The sequence below is a fragment of the Gavia stellata genome, chromosome 29 (assembly GCF_030936135.1).
Source record: "Gavia stellata isolate bGavSte3 chromosome 29, bGavSte3.hap2, whole genome shotgun sequence".
Taxonomy (NCBI): domain Eukaryota; kingdom Metazoa; phylum Chordata; class Aves; order Gaviiformes; family Gaviidae; genus Gavia; species Gavia stellata.
Window position 1 is genome coordinate 4209503 of NC_082622.1, and position 21497 is coordinate 4230999.

Sequence of the window (21497 nt, forward strand, 5' to 3'; positions counted from 1 at the left end):
CCTCCCTCGGCCTCCTGCAGTCCTTGCCTCCTCCGAGACGGGGCGGGCGGGGGGCGGCCGGGCCGGGGGGCCCGGGGGTGGGCCGGGGGGACGGCAGGGCCGGGTTTGGGGGAGCGGGGAGGCGGGAGGGGGGCGGCGGGAACGGCTCGGTGTGAGCAGGGGGCGGCCGGTGCCTCACAGCGGGGCCGCCTGCGGCGCCGCCACCCGCACGCCATCACACCCCGCCTGCCGGCGGGGGGCGGCCCCGGCGCATGCGCGGGCGGCGCCGGAAGCGCGGAGGGGGCGGGTTCTGCTTCCGGGTGATGGCGGCGGAGGGGCCGGGAGCGGGGCCGCGCTGCGCCGCCGCCCCTCAGGTACCGGCGGGGCCCCGGGGCGGTGGCAGCGGGCGGGGGCGGGGCGGGCCGCGGCGCGGCGCCGGCCGAGGCACGGGGGTTCGCGGCTGGCCGCCGGCCGTGGGTGGGAGGCCGGGCTCGGCGCCTCCCCGGGGGCTCCGTGTGGGCCGGCTCCGCCGGCGGCCCCGGCAGCGGGCTCTGCCCGCAGCGAGTCACTTCTGCCTTCCAGTGAGAAGCGCCAGCGCGGCGGGGAGCGGGGTAAGATGAGTCCGGTCCGCGCCTGCGGGAGCCGCAGCACCCAGCGCTGAGCCCGCCCCGGCGGCACCGCCAGAGCCGGAGATGGCAGCGGAGTCCGTAAGTGTAACGCCGCCCCAAACGCCTCCCTCGGCCGCGGGCCCCTTCCCCCCGCCTCTCCCCTGGCCGGTAGCCAAAGGGCCGTCACAGCAGTCGGTGCACTCCCAGCTCGGAGGTTCAATTTAAAATACACATCAGGAAATTTAAATCTAGCTGCATAAGACCCATGTTCAGGCGTTGTGTGCGTAACGAGCTCCAGCAATAAATTAATGCATTTGTTGGTGGACTGAGCAAAATAACCTGTTTGGATTCCGGTTTGTCATTGTGGTGTTCACTGTCCACAGTCTTGTGCTGTCCAGAGTCTTGTGCTGCCTCCTGTCACGAGAGCCTGTGACAGCTGTAAAACTGGCAGAGGGGAAGACGGTCAAAGGACCGAGCGCTTCACCTTTTGAATCCGTTTCAGAACTATCCAGAGATCGCTAAAACATTTGCTCTTTCTGAAAACACCCTCCAAGGCTGTTCTCATCAGCCCTCGGTTGGGATGGGCGTTGAATACACTTGTCACTTTGCCGTCATCCAAGAAATGTTCACAGTCTTATCAGTGCTGCTGGTATTAAAGATCATGTGGAAGCGAGAGTGTTCCTTTAAATGACACTTTATTCTGATTTAATTTTTCTTCTGGGCCCCTCATGTGACAGTGTTTTCCTCCTTTTGGCATGTTTTCATTTGGAGCTCAGTGTCTGTTACTGACTGCTTTTAGTTTTCAGTCCTGAAAATACTATACCCGTGTTTAACATGCCCCTTAGTAACTGGCTGACTTTCACGTATATTCAGCTGAAACACAGTTTTATGGAATGAGGACCTTAGTTATTTGCAGGTTCCCAATTAAAAGTATCACTCAACGCATAAAAAGTCAGAGATCAGAGCTCCTGAGTAGATTGTATAGGTCAATTTCCAATTTAATAGATTTTAAGAAGGGCAACTGATTTGAAATATTAATTATATCCCATGGCTTCTTGTAGACGATCCCCATCTGGCAGAACAAACCTCATGGCTCAGCACGCAGCGTTGTCAGGAGGATCGGGTCAAACCTCCCTTTAAAACCCTGTCCCAGAGCAACCTTTGAGGTAAGCGAACTTGTAAGGGGTTCGGTGATCACGTGTAGGAAGCTGCCACTCTTGAGTGAGACAAGGCAGTCACGAGCTGCTGTTCTGTCAGCCACATGTGTCTGCAGAGTTGTATTCACAAAACTCGTGTAACAATATAGTTAAGATTTATTTTTTCTTTCTTTTTTTTTTACTCTGTTCTTGTGATCATTGGCAACTTGAGGAAAGTACCTCCTCAAATAGCATCTATGGACTGGGTTAGCAAGCTAGAGGAGACAGAAACATGCAGCTGCTGAACCAGTGCTTTGTCGTGTGACCTCCAGCAAGCCACATGCCCTCTGGGCTTGTGTTTCCTAAACAGTAAAACAAGGTTTATGGGAACACTTACGTCACTGTTTAAGTTCAAGGACAGCGCTGGGACTTGTCGCGGCGAAGTGTTGCACGTGGCCTTGGCAGCGTGCTAAGCTGTATCAAGTATCCCTTTGCTGCCTTGCTGTTCAGTCTCATGGTAACACACCCAAGAACACGTGCAGAAGCTGACACACAGAAGCGCTACGTTTCCATAAGCCAAATGGTGTTGCTGTCGCGCATCTGACAGATGCAGCTGCTGAGCTGGTGCAGAGGAGGAAGGCTCCCACAGCCGGTACAGCACATCTGGGGTGGCTTCAAGAAACAGGACCACCGTCTCCTTAATGTAACTTCCTTCTTTTTAGGTTCTACCAAATGTTTCGGAGCTTTATTTAAATGATGTCCCTCCAGTCCCCACCTTGGCAGACATTGTGTGGATAGCAGCAGATGATGAAGAAACATATGCCAGAGTCAGGTTGGTTTCCTCTTTGTGTCTTCTGATCCTTATTTTTATACACTGGTTTATTTCGCACACCATAGGCCAGACATTCATCAAATGCTCACAACTTCCAGTTCTCTCGAGGTCTGATGTGGCGCCTGTTGAAAGACATTTTTCCCAAGAGACAGGAAAAAAAAACAGGACAAAGGACCCTGGGAGGAATTTGTGTAGAAAGCGCTAAGAGCCCATGCAGAGTAAACCCCCAATCCGTGGTATTTTCTGGTTAGAAAGTTGAAGAGTTGAGTTCTCCCAGGATTGAAATGTTCTGCCTGCAGGAGTTTGGTTCTGGTCGGTTGGACTTTTGTCCTTACAGCAGGGCAATAGTAATAGGTATCTTGTGAAAGATAAAACGGACTTTGAAATCAGAGGCAAAAGTTAATGGGTAAGTGACATTTTCTACATGCACCCAGGGTACTGCCCAGCATGGAGACACAGTTACCAGAAGAGAAATGACTTGAAACCATGCGAGCACGCCCAAACTTTTGTCCCTGCCTCCTCTCATCACATCTTGTGCCATTGGGTCATGATTTCTGTGGCAGGCTTTCTGTTCCTTGTAATGCAGAGAGAGCTCATGCAGCGGCACAGCGCGTCTATACAGTGGTGCATACGGCGGTACATACAGCATAGTGGCGCAGAGGCTTAATTCATTGTGTTGAAGCCTTCTGCTGTCCTGAGGTGGAGGCAGAGCGTTGCCGAGCGTTGTCATGGGGGGGTCTGGACCTTGTAAGTGACCAACAGGTTTTTGTCTTGTAGAAGTGACACTCGCCCACTGAAGCACAAGTGGAAGCCGAGTCCCTTCACCGTTATACAGCGAAACGCTTCAGTCCCCAACCTGAGGAAGCAGGAGGAGAAGCTGCTCGCCTTGAAGAAACCCGGTTTACCAGCACTGAGCCGAACAACAGAGCTCCAGGATGAGCTGAGTCACCTTCGGAGTCAGATAGCTAAAATAGTCGCTGCAGAGTCAGGTAGGAACATAATGAGCTTTTTTTTTTTGTTGGACGAGAAGGGCTGAGTTAGTGAACCGTGTTACTTCCTCCATACAGAGCAGACTTGCATGTTGTTTTTCCAGCAGACCTGTGGCTCCCGTTGGTGGGATGCCTTCTTTAGTGTCAGCTCAGTACTGGTTCTGTGTTTAGATGTTTGCATCTGTTTTGTCAGAGGAGTCCGGCTTGGTTTTAAGAAATACCCAATGCTGTTTTGTGACTGCATTTGCTGCGTTTGATCTGGAGGCCGACTCTCATCTCGAGCACCTTGTTTCATGAAAACATTTGGTGTATTCTTGCCATTCCTGCTCCGAGTCAGCCGTGAGTGAGAAGGTTACATCTTGATTTGGCTAGGAATGAGATGTTAGCGTTTGTTTCTTCTGTGAAAATGACAGTGCCATTTCTGTAGCAAATAAGGTATTTGGGGAGAGCCTAGCTGAACTGATTTCTTTCTTTCTCTTAGTAAATTTGTATGCGGTTAAAAGCCATGTTTTAGCAACAAAGCTGAACGGTGAGGGAAGACTTTTTACTGCTCTTCCTTTTATGGCTTTTCCTGTATATTCAGCTCTGAAAATGTGAAGATATTTGGTAGGAGCCAAATCCCAGTGGTTCTACAAGACTTGCTGCAACAGTGGCTGGTTTAGAGTGTGGAAACTAGTAAGATAGAAATACTTTGGGATCTGTTTATGGAGTATTCAGAAGGCAGAGTTGTTGATCTCCCAACTCAAAAAACATTAAACAGACAGTTTTTCTTAAAAGCTGCATTTCTTGTACGTGGAATACTTTTGTCAATAACCAAGGCGACAGCTGTATTATGGGTGCTTTCCAGAGGAAAAGAAGGACCTATAATTCTTCCCGTTACTTTAAAAAAACAAAACAGAACAGGATTGTGCCACACTTGAAACGATATTATGCAGGTTAATTTACGATGGGTAGTAGCGGTTGATGAAACCTTCCTTATCCTACATCTGAAAGCAAGTATTTTCTATGCTGCACTGCGTAGTGTGTGCACGAGACCAAATCTCTCATGATCTGCGAAAGACGTGTTTCTCTGATTATTGTAGCCCCAAGGGACTTGCAGCTTTAATGACTGCGTATATTTAGTCCAGCTATCCACGAGCCATAAACACATTTGAACACAAAACAGAGTTGTGGTGTTTGATTTAGTTGAAATGCTGGTTTCTACATGAGAGATTTGGGTTCTTTTTCAGTTCTGTGTGATGGTCGGTGGACTCTAAGAATCTCCTTGATATCAATAATGTCAATATATATGCCACCACATGAAAATATACATGATGTTTTTAGCCTGTGAAGTTGTATTTAGATGAGGTATTTCTTCACTTCCATGGTAAAGGGCTGTTGTGAGATAATGCATGTGCTGGTGTTTCTTGTCATCTTTGGTCCTGTCACAGTACACGGGATCCTGTATGCCGCTTGCCTCGACTCTTAGAGCAGTGTGGTGAAATGAAGCCACTTTCAGCTCCGCAGGGAATAAGCTTAAAACAAGACGTCGCAGGTGTCCCCTTCACAGAGGCTGCATGTGTCCTCTTTCTTCTTCATGCAAGATCAGAGGAACAACTGAACTGGAATAAAGAATGGGGGGGAGTGCTGTGCTTTTTTCCTTCTAAGTTCTGTCTCAGCTCTACAGTTGCTCAAGCTGTGTGCTAGAAAAGTCCATTTTAATTCAAGGAGAGTAATAACAAGGAAAATGAGAGATCCAGATGGGAGAAAAATGATTTAATCATTTAATACCTTTTTCTCTCCCTCTCTACTCAGCAGTGGGCCTGGTTGTGATCAGCTGGCATTTGAGAACAGTTTGTATTGACTTGGCGTCCTCCAAGTCAATAATGGGGAGCTGTGATTCAGGGCCTAGCTGTAGCTCGGTAATCTGATGATGGAGATAACTATTTAGCAGGCTTATTTTGGAAAGATTGGTGTCAAAAAAGAAATATTGTGCAGTCTGCTTTATTATATACTGTTAGAGAAATCCCTTAATTGGAAATTGGTAACTATCTACAAGTTTACTCTTGAGGCCAAGGGCATTGGTGCTTTAAGGTGCAGTTTCTTTTCAGTACAGGGGGGTTCTTTCAAGGAGATGCGCAGTAAGCATTTTTCTGGGTTTTTGGTTGTTTTCCCTTAGTGTTTTACACTGGAAATATCTAACTCATTTTCACTTAATAACACTTGGCATTTATATAGCGGCTCTTATCCTCATTGCATTTTAAAGCGTGAGCAAATAAGTCCCATCTTCCCTGTGGAATAGGTGGATGCTAGTCTCATTTTACAGATGGTGATGGAAAGCAAAACAGGTCAAAACGCCGGCTGTCACAGAGCGAATTGCTGTGACCGTCTAGTGTAAAATGCTGGAGCTCCTGAGCCAGCTCTGCATTCTCACCAGGCGTAATGGTTATGGGGGAAGGAGCCTGAAAGGAAAAGAAAGGCAAGCAGTTCTCAAGGCGAAGAAGAAAACAAGAAAAGTTAAGGCAATTAAGACCTACATTCTGACACAGGCTCCCTCTGTCACCCTGAGCAGCAGCTGAATCTCCGTTCTTCTATTTCTCATTCTGCAAAACAGGAAAAAGTAAACATGACCTGACTTCTGGAGGGACGGGGCGCCGCGTTTGAACTGGAGGGGTGGTGCGGTGGTGGGCAGGGTAGGAATAGAGATACATAAGGGAGTCGGTGGGATAAAAGGTGCTGGAGAAGGTCTTGTGTTGCAGCGTGGTGTCATAGGAAACAGAGTGGACATGGAGGGTAGCAAAGGATACGATGAATTTGTTTTCTCATAGCAGGGGGGAGGCTGGATGATGATGCCTCTTGATTTATATTCTGTTGTTTTGGGGAAAAAAATACCTACATGGTTTGGTATGAGTTTATCTATCCACCTATATTGTTTTCTTTTTCAGCTTCTGCTTCATTAACACCAGATTTATTATCTCCAGGAAGTTCAAATGCATCTTCTCCTTTACCTTGTTTTGGACGCTCTTTCCAATCTACAACTTCCTTTGTCATTAGCGATATCACAGAGGAGGAGGCAGAACTCGAAAGCCCTGAGCTCCCGTCAGTCTCCATGCTTTGTTCTGCAACCTCCGAGTGTTGTAAACCAGAACCAAGGGATCCTGAGGAGGAAGATTCTGTGTCTCTTTCAAAGGCCAGCAGTTTTGCAGATATGATGGGCATTCTTAAAGACATTCATAGGATGAAGCAGAGCAAAGACTTGTAAGTGCCGCTCTCTTGATTTTATTTTATCTCTCTTTTTTTGTCTGTCAAATCATTGCAGACACTGGACATTGCATTCAGTGCTTGTTGGTGCTGCTTTACATTCCTGATTCACAGGAGGGGGGGGAATACCTGTTTATAGCAGAACTTGCTAACGCTTAATGTTTGGGCGGGGGTGTTTAGTGATGGCTTACCTGCCTGGAGAGAAAGCAATGGAGGGAAACTTAAACTGATCAGCCCAATGTTTGGCTGCTTCAGCTCGTTCACCTGAAAAAAAGCTTGCGTTTGCCCCGATGAAAACCAGAACCCGCCTGTATTGGCAACCGTCAGAGTGCGGGTCGCACTGCTCTCACTGCTTGCAGTGGTTCCAGGTACTGGAGCTTAGGCCATCTTGCAGACGCGAGCGGTTTGGAAGCTCAGCAGCTTTTTCAGCTTTTTCCTGCACATGCAGGAATTAACACGTGGAGCTTTTCAGCTTCTCAGCGTTTGCATCTGGCCCGGCTCTGAGCGTGGGCAGAGTGAGTTTTCACTTGTCTCATGATGAGTTTACACATGGATCATGAGAAGGCCTCAAGCTGCTGACATGCCAGCTGCTGCATGGCTGAGACGGGATTCTGCCCAGCTGATAAAGTAGCTGCTTTAATCTTGGCTCTGCTGCCTTCCTTTTACCTGTGAAATCACAGTGATAAAGTTCAGTTTCCACATTTTTCAGCCCAAAGAGCTATCCAGCGTTATGTTGTGTGAGTAAGATTCCTGGCCAAAAAATAACATGTTGTGTGATGGCTGTTCGCAATTCAGTTTAGAAGAAATTAAATTCTAGGCACTGAAAAAATTACATAGTCAAATGAGAGAAATATGTTCAGCTTGCATCCAGAATGTCAGTACGGTATTACACATCCATAATTCACACAGCATACCCTTTTGCTCCTGTTTTCTTAAGTGTTAAGTATTACTCAAAGCTTAAACACTCACTTGCTTTACATAAATGCCTGTCATCTTTCTTGGGGGCGAGTAGGGTTCATGGACCACAGATTAATTTCTCCTCTTCTTTCTTCCTGTCTGTTGCAAAGCAGTGCTTTGGGCATCCAAAAATAATTCTGAATTATTAGTCAAAGGGAGAGAGAATTCTCAAGAAAAATACCTGCTGTTGTGTGCGAGTCGGCCACATTGCCTCAAGAGAGGTTTGGGTTAGGCCTTGGGTAACTTACCTGTTAAGACTATAACTGCGCCATTCTAATGGTCATTCACTGGCTCTGTTAAATCCAGAAAAGTTTGCAGATGCTTCATGTTGTGACATGTTTTCACTTTATCAGAAACATGTGTGCCTCTAGGACTAAGCATTCACATGTAACAATGTAATTATCAATCTTCTAATGAGTGCAGACTGGTATGTCAGCCTTCTGTGGAAGCAGACTTTTCAGGGTAAGAAAACTGCCACGTCTGTGCCAGATGAAGATAGGGAAACATGCATTATTCAGGGGGGGAAAAAAAAAGCCTTGTACAAATACAGATTATGGTAGGGAAATCCGAGGTATTTCTTATCCGTGTCTGGCTGTGCCAATAAGGCTCCTGCCAGCGCTGGCCAAATCACGAGGAGCCGGGTGCTGGCCAGTGGGAAGGCTGTGGAAAGCAGCGTGTGGGTGACAGGGAACGCTGCAATATAACAGCTCACAATTTTACTTTCATTTCCTCAACAGAATGTATGAGAACAACTCGTAATGGATGAAGGTGCTCGATCTTGCTGTTAGCCTGGGAGAGAAGCTGTGTGAATGAGTGGGAGGGAGAGATGGCTTGTGCACAAAGAAAGGATTTACCAACAGCGTTGATTCTTTTTAACGTAACAGGAGATGGGGAAGAGCAAGGATTTTGTACCGTAGAATACTTGGGGAGAAAGGGATGGCTGCCAAAACCCTCCTCACTGGGGTACAGTGGGCAAAGGAACCGAATCACCGGGTCCCCTTTCTCCCCTTGCGAGGCTTGACCGATTAGCCGGGAGCTGGGGCAGATGTGCCGCTGCTGCTGCTTGCATCAAGGCTGGGAATGCTTTTATAGAAAAGCTCAAGACCATTTCTTGCTGGAGCTGAACCGTTTTCCTCTCATCTGTTTCTTTGTCTCAGCCTCTAACTTGCTTCCTACATGCAACAGTGATGTCTTAGGATACAATTACAGCTTAATTAAAGCTGTTTGAAGAATCACAAGTAGTTGAAAAATTACATTAAATGAATTACTGATGTTCATTACTTGATGAGTTTTAATTCCTAGACAAAATCCTCTAGTGACGACGCAGTTTTATGAGCAGCCCCATGGTTCTATGGCTGTGCTCACAGCACAGCAGATGTGCTGTTAGGTTACGCAGAGCAGTCGTGCTGGCGTAGGTGTGCAGCACTTGTAACACTTAAAAGGATCATGTACTCTTTAAGCGGCTGAAGGTACCTGTCGATGCTTAACAAGATAACTACATAGATGCTTCTCTGATGCTCCTGTTTAGGACTTGGTGCTTAAACACAACCTTGGAAGCTTCAGGAATGAGTGGAAACACTTGCAGAAATGTGCATGTTTCAACAAATGTGAAATAGAGCTGTTAACGTGTCTGTGATGCCCTCTGCGAGGGGAGTGGCTGAGTGGTGTGCTGCTGGGCTGTGCGCGCAGTGGGGGGTGAAAGACAGGTAGCGTGAGGAGCTGCTTGGACTGTGAGTACCCGTTCACTTGTAAGTACTACCGGTGTGGGACTGCACAACTTAATTTGCCCATGATTATTTATTTCCTTGGCCCTTCGAGTGGCTATAAAGGGCTGAGACAGTGAAGTTGACTGCTGGTGCTCCGTGGTCTGCTGCTGCTGGTTGTGCCTCGCTGTAGGACACTGTACCCTTTGGCAGATGTTCCTTTCCTCACCCTGGTGTGGGTTATCTGTCTCTTCACTCATCCTGGAAGAGCTTCTCCTTGTGACCGGCGCAGCACGAGGCTGCGTCAGTGCTGTCTCTCCTTGCCACTGTCAGTGTCGCCTCCTCCTCCTCCTCTGGCTGCCTCAGTTTCCCCCGTCCCTTGTCTGAGGCAGCTGACGGTCACTGGGGTAACTCTGAAGTCTCAGGTTTGCCCATGGGGCAGGAAGAGTTTGGGGAGGGCTTCAGCCCCCGTACTCTGGTCTTCCTCCACACACTTTTCAGAAGGAACAGTTCTGTCTGGATGAAGTCAAAGGCATGTTTCTCGCTACAAAATCCTCTTTTAAACAGTGGTGCATTTATGCAACTGTAAATTAAGAATTTGCATCAGACAGCTCTGACGTAGCATTGAGGGTTACCTGTGAGCAGTTTAGTGGCATCTGACACAAGAACAAGCCCCTCCCAAACACATATGGACATACTTTGGGGGGATTTTTCTTCTTTTAGGAATGTTTGAAACACCCATAATGTTTTCTGCCCAAGGGAGGACTTCAGCTATTAAAAAAAAAAAAAAGTTAAGCTCTGAAATTATTATTGCAGGTTCTAAACAAAACCTTAGTGAGTAATTCATGATACCTGAGGAAGAAGAGCTGAGTTTTGGCTTCCTGTAAAATAGGCTCACTAACACTTCTAACATGAACTGTTTGTCTGAACTTGTTGAACGAGGCAGATGCTTTGATAATAGAATGCTACAGAAAAACTCCGGTGCAGTAGCTAAGTGGAGGGAAGTGTATACCAGGCCTCCTTTAGAATACCTGTAATTACCCATGTTTAAACATGAAAGCATATATCCATTGTATAGCAAAATTAATGGAAAAAAATAGTTTCAGGACTTCAACTCAAATACCACTTGTAGATTTATATTGAGGGGAGGTAGGCTGTAAATAATTAATGAAATTCTACTTTACTTTCTTGTTATTAACACAGTTGAACAAAAATTCTAAAGGGCTTTGATGCTGAGATTTTCAGGATACGACTTGATCCACAAAATGAGCTCCGGGTTTTCTAAGCCAACAAGGAAAGGGCTGAATTTTTAGCTACTTTTTGTTGGTTTGTGTTGTTGTTCTTGCACCGCCTCCACTTGTGACAAAAGCTGATGATAAAGGCTGCGGAAAAATACTTAAAAGCCTCTAACCAGAGCTGTAAACCATCAGTTTTGGCACTTCTCTCTACTAATTCACTGTGCTTCTGTCTTCCATGTAGAACCCGAACTTCACTGAAGGAGGAAGACCCTGCCGTTCTTATAGCAGAAGTTCTGAGAAGAAAATTCGCCCTGAAGGATGAAGATCTGGCCCTGAAGGAGAAATGATGTTACTGTCGTTAAACTCTGTAAGCAAAAGTGTTATGCTCCCAAAATTTTCTCCACAGTAGCTGCCTTCCTAAGGATTGAGCCTTTTGCCTCTTTTATTAATTAGAATTGGTTTCTGCACTGGACACTTAGGAAAGACCCCACGGATTTGATGTGTTTTTCCATGTATTGTTGTATTTAAGAAAAAACTTTTTAAGAAGATGGAGATTCTTTTCCACCTGTATTTTGATGTTGATTATTGACAAGGATCTTCTAAGGAGTGCAACGAGTGCTGCTGGATGATGTTCTTTCTACCTACAGTTTTACTTAGGTTCAAAATAAGCATTAACTCCTAACAGCCTTCTTACAATATACCTAATTACCATTTCCAGTATAAACAGATGTCAGACATCCTGGTCCTTCTCTGTTCCGAGTATGGTGCAGAGCTACTGAGAATAAGCTAATTAATGCTTCCGCATCTTCAGTGTTTAGGAGGTTGTTGAATCGCCATGGTAAAAGGCAGGATGAGACTGCAGCCAAGGATCAAACCACTCAGGCACGGCTAAGGGCTGCTGCTGGTTTTAGTATGCCCTGGGTGTTTCTTAACTCACCCATTATCCCCACAGTTGCATGATAGAATGGCCTTTATTTCTTGCCCGTAACTTAATGTTTCATTAATAGTCCTTGTATTCAGATAATGTATTTTATTTAGCATTCAAAAGGTCTATTTATTGAACCACCAATGCTAAGAACCGAGCACCTGCCACCAGAGCTGTCATCTGAGAAAAGGGAAGAAGGAACTTGGCATTGTCTGTGGCGACAGTTCTCACTAACTGAAGGTTTCCTTCAGCTACACATTTTCTGCAGTGTTCCTGATGGCTGTATTTAAAGTATGATTTTTTCCTTTATATAAAATGGAGCCTTAATAAGACAATGGTTGTCCTTGATTCTATTAACGCGCAGATGTCCAAACATGGCGGCAGTGGCCCTAGTATCTTGTGGGGGGGCTGCAGCCGAAGCGGTGGCTGGTGATGCTGCAGATGAATGTACTCAGATGCCAAGGATTTTCTTAATTAAATTTTCTTAATTTTCAGGGGCCCTCAGCCCTTGAAAAATTAAACCATCATCCCCACCTTAAAAGCGAGAGAAGAGGCTTGCATTGCCTCTGGCCACCCAGTGAGCGAGAGCAGAAATAGCATTTATGACTTAATCAGTTTTACAGGGAATTGCTGCAGCTCTTCACCTCCCAGATGCAGCCCAGAGCCACTGGATGACGCTGGATCATTCTCCCTGTCCCAATAAGGCTCCTCTGCATACAGATTTGGTGGGAATACACCTGCCTGCGGAAAAGACGGAGCTGTAACCCGGCGTCCCTGTTCCTGGGAACATGCTCCACATGCAGGCTGGATTTAAGAGGCTATCAGAGCAATTAACTTTTGGACTATGACATAACTCCAGCTTGGTCAATCGTACCAACATTCTGGCCCAACAGGAAAGTAAAGCTAGCTTAAATGGCAACACAGTGCTAAAGGCATACTTAACATTAGAAAAAAAGTAAAGAACAGGGCAGTTGCTGCTGACAAAGCAGGCTGCTGTTCTGGAGCGTGATCATGGTCACAGATGAACGCTGCTGCTCGTGACCCCTAGGGTTTTTGAGCAGCTGGTCCCTGCACTTCAAAACAGATACAATCTAAAGCACGCCTATCCAAAACGCTGTGTATCCAAAAGCAGGGGATGATGTTGAACAAGCTGTAGCAGCAGCATACAGGAAGCACCACTGCTGTTAGTGAGAGGAGGCAGCTGCCACATGCAGCTAAACCAACACCAACCAGTTCTTGCCCCAGCCCGGAGTGCTCACTGCTCCGCATTTCACCTCACCAGGGCCAGACCGGCAATATCAATCTGTGACTGTAAGCCGTCGCAGGCACATCCAGCTCTGTCTAGGTGAAAAAGCTATGAGTCCGGCACTAGGATTGCTCTTCAGACTTACCCAGAACAGATGCACAGCCTTCCTCACTTCAAACCTCTGGTACGTCAGTCTGGCAACAGCAGTTAAGCAGTGTGATCCCACCTGCAGCTAGCAGAGGCGCATCTTTCACAGTTAGAGACACAAGCTGAAATGCATGAACCCCCGTTACTGCCACACACACCCCCCCAGCTGTCACATACAGGGGCTGGTACAACCGCAGTCCTGAGATAAGCCGAATGCGGCTGAGCCTGGTACTTCCGCGAGGCAGCTAACGTGAAGTAGACGGTGTGGTCCCTGAGCTGAGCCTAGAAAAGCTTTACACGTGGACTGCCAGGATCCTAAGAAATACAAACACGTTAGCAGCGGGCTTTCAGGCTGGATGGCAGCACGCTGCATAAACACCAGGCAGTGCTAAAGCCAGGCCTTAGCCACACAAGCTGTAATAGTGATTGAAACAGTCAAACCATTATAAACACACTCTTTTAAAATTTTATTTTTATTAAAGCAAAATTTCAGAGAACCAAGAGGCCCTGCCTGTTGCACGGGTCTATGCATACGCTGGTTAGACCATACAAACGGAAACAACGGGTACACTTACCAAATTCTGACCACTTTCTTACCGAAAAATGCTTTCCTGAGGCTTCACAAGGTCACTAGTCGACCCATTCAAGGTCACTTCTCCATGTTTAATCACTCTGTTCCCTTCCGAATCCTGCGTGAACAGTAACTCATAGCACATATCTAACTGCCGCTCCCCTGGTTTGCTCAAGCTCCCGTTCGTGGCATCGCTGGAACAGCCCTTGTATGGAGAGTCGGGCAGCTGCCGGTGAGAGCTGCTGTTGTCCTCGCGAGGAGATGGGAGGTTCTGGCAGCGGTGAGCGATTACTCTGTTCCCCTCTGAATCCTGGGTGAACAGCTGCCGGCAGGGACTGCTCCGTCCCTCCTCGGCTGAATCAGCACCAGCGTTCTGGCTGCGCTCTCTCAGAGGCTGCGCGCCAGTCGGTCGTTGCGGAGATGAATAAAAGCCAGCAGCCCAGGTACTGTCTCTCGTTACAGCAGGATTTATATTCTCAGTCTCAGAGAAATCAATTAAAGAATTAACACTACTCGATTGCTGTGGTTTCTTATTCTGGTTTGCACCAAGTCTTGGTTGGAAATGGAGTCGGGTCTTCGCCTCCTCTGGGAGCGGCTGGCCCGCCTGTTCGTTTATCCTGCAGGCTGGAGTTACGCTGCCGCTTGCTGAAACTGTTTCTCCAGCAAATACATCGGACTCATTTCTGTGAGCGATGATCCGGTTGCCCTCTGAATCCTGGGTGAAGCTGAAGCAGCAGCAATCCTCTCCCGCCCCGCAGGAGGCTTCACATTTGCTGCGGGGCTGCGTTTCTAACAACCAGGAGTCTGGGAAAGGAGCCAGCGAGGACGGTGCTTTCTGTGCACGACACAGGGGTGTAATCTGCACCGTCCTCGCCTCAGCTCTGAAGGATTGTTTCTGAGCTTCCTCCATCTGCGGCAAAGCCAAGATCTTCACGGGGCAGGCAGCCAACGGAATAGCTTTTTCTTTGCAGTCTCTACTCGGGATGAAGGGAGATGGCCTGGAGTTTTCTTTGTCTTTTTCATCTGAAAACAATGCGGAATTGGTTAAAGCCAGAGCTGGGACACACGTTTCTCAGGGTTAGTCACTCCCCACAGCACCATTCCTTGGTGCTTGACTCAGAACCGCCGCTTTACTGCTCCTTCAAGTAACGACATACGGACTGTTCCACACCAGACTAGCACTGCCACCGCCTCGTAAAAAATCTGTATTTGTGCTGCCGAGGCTGCGATGGAACGGCAGCCTAAAACGCCGGAGCAGTTCAAGAAAGTAAGCTTCCCTCAGGTGAGATGCAAGAGCTGCATCTCCAGCTGCTCCAGTCTTTGGCTTCTCTGCCTTCCTCCTCTTGGCTCTCCAAGCCGTTCACCTAAGACATTCCCTTTAAAAGCAGCAGCTCAAGCATTAACAAAAAAAAAAAAAAAACAAACCACAAAACCCCACAGTGAAACTTCTACAGCTTGCCTTCATCACCTGATGAAGGCATCAAGTCCCACGTTTGCTTCTGAAACCACTTAATATAAAATCTAATATAACTTCTCAATATAAGTGAGCTCAGCCTCAGTTCAGGATAAGCTAAAAGAAAAAAAAAAAAAAAAAAAAAGAAATACTCCAGCATTCTAAATCCTACAGACCTCTGATGAGCAGCATTCAAGGAATGCAAACACACACAGTGAGTAAGTGAATGCAATCAGTCGAGGGAATCAAACAAAAAAAAAAAAAGGAGAAAGCACACAACACACTCAAAAGGAGCAGGAATAACGAATCCAAAGCAAAAACCATCAATAGCCCTGTCACAACAAAAAATTCTGTCAAATAATTAAACTGTACAATTTATGTAATGCTTCCTCTCATCTGCTTATTGCTGAACTAGTTTAATGTTGATGAACTAGTCAACACAAAATATACAAACAACTACACAATCCTACACTGCTGGTTCCTGCATCCATTTCATTTCTCTCTCCGTATTTGTTAATTTCAGACCCACAGACAAATCTGTTTCTTGTATTCCAGAGCACAAAAGCCACCTCAAAAGCACAGAAGTTGTGAGCTGGCTTAATTAGCTTAAAATATTCCAGTACACTTGCGATGCCTTCATTGGTTCAGTGAGGATTAAACGTTGCATTCTTTAGGAAAGGCTTTGTCCAACCCTTCATAAAAAGCTTTCCTCGCTCACCTCCCACCGATTCCCCTTACAGGGAGGTGGTTTGAACCATGTAACGTTCATTTGCACTTCCAGCCATAATATTCTTCCAAGGGCATTTAAGCGACAATTTTGGGCCACTACCATTCAGAACCAACCTGGGATGTAACACCCCGGAGGCTGCCCCGTCCCCGGGCAGGGAGAGCTGCTTGCAGGACACCGCCAGGCCTGGTGCTCCTGCCCGGACTGCACCCTGCCCCAGCCGAAGTGGCGTTCCCGATGGGATTGTCCTTCATGCGATACCATTGGGCAACCCAGGGCTGGACGTTTTCCCACCTGGACGGTTTGTCTCAGCGCTTGGGCTGAGCCAGGCTTCCCAGCGTTCCACTGAAAAGTCTGGGTTTGTAGGGAATAAAGCCTGGTGCGTTATTTAGAGTGAAGACTGGCTGTGACTGCTCTTACTTAGGCTTTAATCTAACACTGTAAAAAGGACCTGCGTTTAGATTAACCATCACAATAAAATTATTTCTGGGAATTCAAACCTTTAACCTCTTCACTAGAAAATGTATTTTTCTGTCTAGTAAAGCTGCCAAGAAATAAAGTGAGATGGGTTTCCTATCATGGCCTGAAACTACGTTCCTACAGGGGCGCACGCTGGCCCACATTACCTGTCTGAGTGCCGAAGAAGGCGGAGATGGTGGTTTGCTTGGTGCGTGGCTGAGAGGCTCCTGTCTGCATGAGAGCGATCAAGGCGTGCTTCCTTTCCAGAAGTCGATTAGATGATACTTTTGGCTTGCCTATGAGAGACTGAGTAGGGAAAGAAACAAATGGGAAGTGAATATACATCATTAATACCAAACCCACCCTTCTTCCAGCGCTGTGGCATAGTTCCCACCTTTGTTAAATGCTTCAACTTTTCCTGTGATGCCGTCGCAGAACAGCTGAGGTTGGAAGGGGCCCATGGAGGTCACCTTGTCCGACCCCTGCTCAAGCAGGGCCACCCAGAGCAGGGTGCTCAGCACCGAGGCTGCGGGCTGTCCCTGCCACGCTGTGCTGTCCGAGCTTTGCTAACCCCATCCCATCCCTCTGGCACCTCTTGAAATACTTCCGCATCACACCTGACTTACAGCCTTGCTCTGCCAGCCTCTCCTAACTCGCGATACCAGGGCATCTTCACAGAATCACAGAGTGACAGGGGCTGGAAGGGGCCTCTGGAGATCATCTAGTCCAACCCCCGCCAGAGCAGGGTCACCCAGAGCAGGTTGCACAGGAACACGTCCAGGGGAGTTTTGAATGTCTCCAGAGGAGACTCCACAGCCTCTCTGGGCAGCCTGTTCCAGTGCTCTGCCACCCTCAAAGTGAAGAAGCTCCTCCTCACGTTTAGGTGGAAATTCCTATGACCAAGTTTGTGCCCGTTACCTCTTGTCCTGTCACCGGGCACCACTGAAAAAAGCCTGGTCCCACCCCCGGGGCACCCGCCCCTTCAGTAGTTAGAAGCATTGAGAAGATCCCCCCTCAGTCTTCTCTCCTCCAGACTAAAAAGACCCGAGTCCCTCAGCCTTCCCTCGTAACAAAGATGTTCCCGTCCCCTAATCACCTTCGCAGCCCTTTGCTGCACGATCTTCCCTCACAACCGCACCACCTCCCACCCCCAGGCCCTCCCTGGGGACGGGGATCCGGGAACGCGCTGCCCGCCCCCCCCGCCCCCCCCCCGCCGCGCCGAGCCCCACCTGCGCCGCGCTCTGCTTCAGCTCGGCCGTGTCCAGCCAGACACCGCACGCCCCGGCCCGCTGGGCCGCACCGCCTCTGCGGCTGCGCTTCATCCCCGGCGCCGGGCGACCTCCGTCCGGCCTCCCGCAGCGCCCAGCGGGGACCCTCCGCGGGCCCCGAGAAAGAGCGGGGACCGCCGCTGCCGCAGCGGCGCCCGGGGGGAGCCGGGCCGGGCCGGGCCGCTACCTCAGAGGCCGGACCCCGCTCCGCGCCCTCTTCCCGCCGCGCTCCCGCCCGCCTCTCGCTCGCGCCGCCCCCGCCTCACGGCCGCCAACCGTCACCGCGCGCGCTCGTGGTAGCGAGCGACCAATGCGAGCGGCGGAGCGGGATGAGCGGCAGGCGGAGCCCCGCCCACCTCGGGCCGTGCCCTATATAAGGCGGCGGTCCGCTGAGGGGAGAGGCTGGGCCGCGCACAGCCGCCGGGAGGCCGTGCACAGGCAGCATGGCGCAGGCCCCGAGGGCGGGAGCGGCGGGACCGGCTGCCTTGACCACCGTACCCTCGTGGGGGCCGGTACCGGAGGCTCCTCGACTGGCAGAGATGCCACTGGGGAGGGGGGAGCGGGGGCTGCCGTGCAGGGCAGAGGGGAGCAGCACAAGGCGCCTGGGCTTTCCCCCTCCCTCCGGCGCTCTCCGGGCCGCAGCCCCGCTGCTCGCTGAGCACAGCCCGAGCCTGACCTCCCCCGGCCCCTCTCACCTCGTCCTCACCAGCTGCAGGAGGTGGGGGGCAGCCGCAGGCCCAGCGGTTCCCTGCCTGGCTCAGCCCGGGGTTGTGTGCTTCAAACCCCTGCAGCCCACACACCAGGGCCTCGGCCAGGCCAGAGGGTGCCGGGAGCCCTGTCACTGCCCGGGGCTCAGCCTCCATCACATCAGCCCCGGGGATGCTCTCTGTCTCTCCGCTTACCCCTCTCAGGGAGAGGGTCCCCGTCCTCCTCACACTTTTACCCCTCTCAGGGAGGGGGTCCCCGTCCTCCTCACGCTTTTACCCCTCTCAGGGAGGGGGTCCCCGTCCTCCTCACGCTTTTACCCCTCTCAGGGAGAGGGTCCATGCCCTCCTCACACCCCCCCACACTCTCACGGGGTAAGGAGCAGGGCCCCCTCACCCTGGGGATAGCTCTGTACAACTCCCTAAGCCCTATAAAAGGGGCCTGAAAGGATATTACATCATTTTGCTATCCTTGCTTATGTTTTCTACAAGCTCCCCTTGGTCTGTTTCCAGGGGTTAGATTCCACCACCACTAACAGGGTCCAGATCCATCTCCTTACCTTTTGCTGTGAGACCGGGTAGCTTCCAAGAACCTTTCCCAGCCCACCGCTGTTAGGGTACAGGGCTGCAGTGCTAACAACATTTTGTTCCAACTGTTTATTCAGACATGTGAATTAAACCAAGCGTACCATTGTAAGAACAAGCTGGAACTAATTCTGAATTAAAAAAGAAAAGCATCAAAAGCAGCTCTTACTTTCCCTCCCTATAGAGAGGGCTACCGAGTAACAGTTCGCAGTGTTTCATTCCTCTTCTCCTCGAAGTTTGTGGCTGGATTCGTCGCCACAGCTCAACCGTTCGGGTGAGCTCACCTGCTTCTCCTTCAGGGCTCTCAGTCTTCTTTGAAGCTCAGCTTGTTTTTCACCTTCCGGGCCATGTAAGCAGCTGTGAGGACAGAGCAGCTCACAGTGAAGAGGCACAGGGCAGAGAAGTTGTGCGCCAAATCACCCTGAAGAGCAGAATAGATCTGTCGCCTGGACTCATAGTCCAACACCACCGCCTCGATCTGCGCCAGCGTGCAGAGTACGAGGCACACGTGAAAAATCTGATGGCTCTGCCCAAAGAAGTGACATTTCCCGGGGAACCACTTCTCAGGGTAAGGGTGTGAGAAAAAAAAGGCACCAATGAGGAAAAACAGCACCTGGCATTTGTGATACAGAAGGGCCGGGTCAGCTCGCTCGGAGGGCAGTGCGGTGTAGATGCGATGGACCACGGGGCTGATGTCCAGCATGTATGCCAGGCCGGAGGGCAGCTCCTGGCAGAGCCGGCTCAGAAGGTGAGCGGACTGGTGGTACCGGTACTTGGCATAGCAGGAACCGGCGCAGGACAGCCACGCTAACAGGACAGCCACCGGCATGTAAAACCCCTTGATCTTCTCGTGCCAGCTGGGCTCGATGGCGTAGTAGTAGTGCCCCAGAGCACTGCCGTACTGGTAAATGGCCACCCCCACGTAGTCCATGAAGAAGAAGCTGTAGTGCCAGAACTCGGATTTGGCCTGCAGAAGGTGAGCGAGGGTGCTGAACGTCAGGTAGGTGATGGACGCCACGATGATGATGAGGAGGGGTTGGGCGTGCAGGTCCTGTCCAAAATCCACCCGCTGCGAGAGCTGCTGGAACCGCAGCAGCAGGATCAGCGTGGCCACCAGATGGGTCCAGACGTTGATGGCTTCGTTGTGCTGCTGGAAGAGCGTCGAGAAGTAATAGCGCCAGGTCTGCTGCACCGGCCGGTAGCCGGTGTGGATGTAGGGCTTCCAGAAGACCTTCGGCACCTCCGAACTGCTGACGGTGGAGGGAGAGAGGGGGGCCAGCAGCTGAGGGACCTGCCGCACGTTAATGAAGAGGCGGCTAAGCTTTTCGGTGACCACCGTTGCCATGATGCAGCCGAACTCCAGTTCCCCACTGCACAAAACAACCTTTGGGACGGAAAGAACGTTTTGCTGCGGGTTTTAATAGTGACTTTACCAAAAAATCAACAAGCAGGGGCTGTTTGAATGCTTTGGCTTTTTTCCAAAGATACATAAAATCAGGCGTGACTGGAGAGTGGCCTCATTACAGCTGAAATAAAAGAATCACCAAAAATAGTAATATGAAGGAGGTTGAAGGGAGATTTAAGAACCCCTGCCGGGAGTGCCCCATGCTGCCCAGGCAACCTGTCTGGAGGAATACAGAGGCAGAGGACACGAGTATGGGGTTAATTGACACAATAATTAACACACCAGGATCTATCAGCACCTAGGCTCACCCCTTCCCAGCAGTTTGGGAACTCCTAAACAAACTAAACATCCTAAACAAACTTCCCAACTCCAGGAGCAGCCCACATTTTTTCCCCTTGTAAACTGTTTGCAATATCTGTCTTTACAAGTAACAAGGAGCCCCATTCCCACACGCAGCGAGACGACCCGCTCTGCCTCACAAGGGGTGCATTTGAAAACGTAAATAACTGTAACGCCACTAACAGAAGATGCAACTTCTGCGTTTAGAGTTTTTACCGTCTTTTTTTCAGCTCGTGATTTTCCATGCGGCTTTGCACAAAAACAACACAGCTCGAGTGAGTTTATCCTGTTGCATCACTGAGGTCCAGCAGCGTAATCTTTGCAAGCAAGCGTTTCCATATTTACATTTTTGAAGCTGCTGTCCTCACCAAGATAAAGGCAGCCTTGCTGCCTTGCTCTGCCTTTTCATGGCAGCCTTAAAAACATATTGGAAAGAACATGCTCAAAATGAGATTTCCCCCCCCCTTTACCTGCTCTTGCTCAGACAAGTTGTGAAGAAAAAAGCCCGACTCCCATCCAGCTCTGGTGCTGACTTACGCCGCAACTCCCAGCAAGTACAGTCATTTCAGGGACTGCTCAGACAGGAAAAAGCTCTTCAAAGTTTGGGAACAGGAGGAGGCGGAGATGGGACTGTTTGTTTTAAGAAAATCTCTGTAATATCCTCATCAAAATGGAGTGGATAGGTCTGTAACTCATGCCTGCCTGAAGCTGAGGAGCACAGATGCAGATAAACACAGGCTGTTTGCTGCTCAGCTTCCCTCTTGAACGTTCTTTTCCCACCTCACCTGGTTAAAGAGGCTCCACGTCAAAGCCAACCACCCTGGCTCGGGGCAGCACCTCGGGGAGGGCAATCCTAACCCTCGCCTGGCCTCCTAAACCCTCCTGTAACACTGCAACACGCGCAGGCTGCCAGTGAAAAATTAACTTCATAAACCTCTTCCGGACTTGCAGCCACTGCGCTGAACTAAAACAGCCTCGAGGTCTGC

The 21497-nt window shown here is 49.6% G+C and overlaps 3 protein-coding genes across 3 annotated transcripts; 1 reads left to right on the plus strand and 2 right to left on the minus strand.

The window, feature by feature from the left end:
- Nucleotides 1-620: 620 nt before the first annotated feature.
- MTFR1L (mitochondrial fission regulator 1 like) lies at nucleotides 621-11942 on the plus strand. The gene is made up of 6 exons (XM_009814734.2): nucleotides 621-686; nucleotides 1649-1753; nucleotides 2446-2555; nucleotides 3333-3544; nucleotides 6469-6781; nucleotides 10924-11942. Exons 1-6 carry the CDS (start codon nucleotides 672-674, stop codon nucleotides 11027-11029), a joined length of 861 nt encoding a protein of 286 aa, XP_009813036.2. The 5' UTR covers nucleotides 621-671; the 3' UTR covers nucleotides 11030-11942.
- Nucleotides 11943-13488: 1546 nt separating this feature from the next.
- Nucleotides 13489-16478, minus strand: AUNIP (aurora kinase A and ninein interacting protein). Its single transcript, XM_059830939.1, has 2 exons — nucleotides 16378-16478; nucleotides 13489-14594 (listed from the first exon to the last, which is right to left on the minus strand). Exons 1-2 carry the CDS (start codon nucleotides 16445-16447, stop codon nucleotides 13594-13596), a joined length of 1071 nt encoding a protein of 356 aa, XP_059686922.1. The 5' UTR covers nucleotides 16448-16478; the 3' UTR covers nucleotides 13489-13593.
- A 2414-nt stretch (nucleotides 16479-18892) lies between these two features.
- On the minus strand, nucleotides 18893-21191 carry PAQR7 (progestin and adipoQ receptor family member 7). The gene is made up of 2 exons (XM_009811248.2): nucleotides 20982-21191; nucleotides 18893-20151 (listed from the first exon to the last, which is right to left on the minus strand). The coding sequence occupies exon 2, from the start codon at nucleotides 20110-20112 to the stop codon at nucleotides 19072-19074; it is 1041 nt and encodes a 346-aa protein (XP_009809550.2). The 5' UTR covers nucleotides 20113-20151; nucleotides 20982-21191; the 3' UTR covers nucleotides 18893-19071.
- Between the last annotated feature and the right edge of the window lie 306 nt (nucleotides 21192-21497).

Coding starts and splice junctions, on each gene's coding strand:
- MTFR1L (XM_009814734.2), top strand. Junction 1,754..2,445: donor GTCCCAGAGCAACCTTTGAG/GTAAGCGAACTT, acceptor CCTTCTTTTTAG/GTTCTACCAAATGTTTCGGA. Junction 2,556..3,332: donor GAAACATATGCCAGAGTCAG/GTTGGTTTCCTC, acceptor TTTGTCTTGTAG/AAGTGACACTCGCCCACTGA.
- PAQR7 (XM_009811248.2), bottom strand. CDS start 20,112: ATGGCAACGGTGGTCACCGAAAAGCTTAGCCGCCTCTTCATTAACGTG.
- AUNIP (XM_059830939.1), bottom strand. CDS start 16,447: ATGCAGACAGGAGCCTCTCAGCCACGCACCAAGCAAACCACCATCTCC. Junction 14,595..16,377: donor CTTCTTCGGCACTCAGACAG/GTAATGTGGGCC, acceptor CATTGTTTTCAG/ATGAAAAAGACAAAGAAAAC.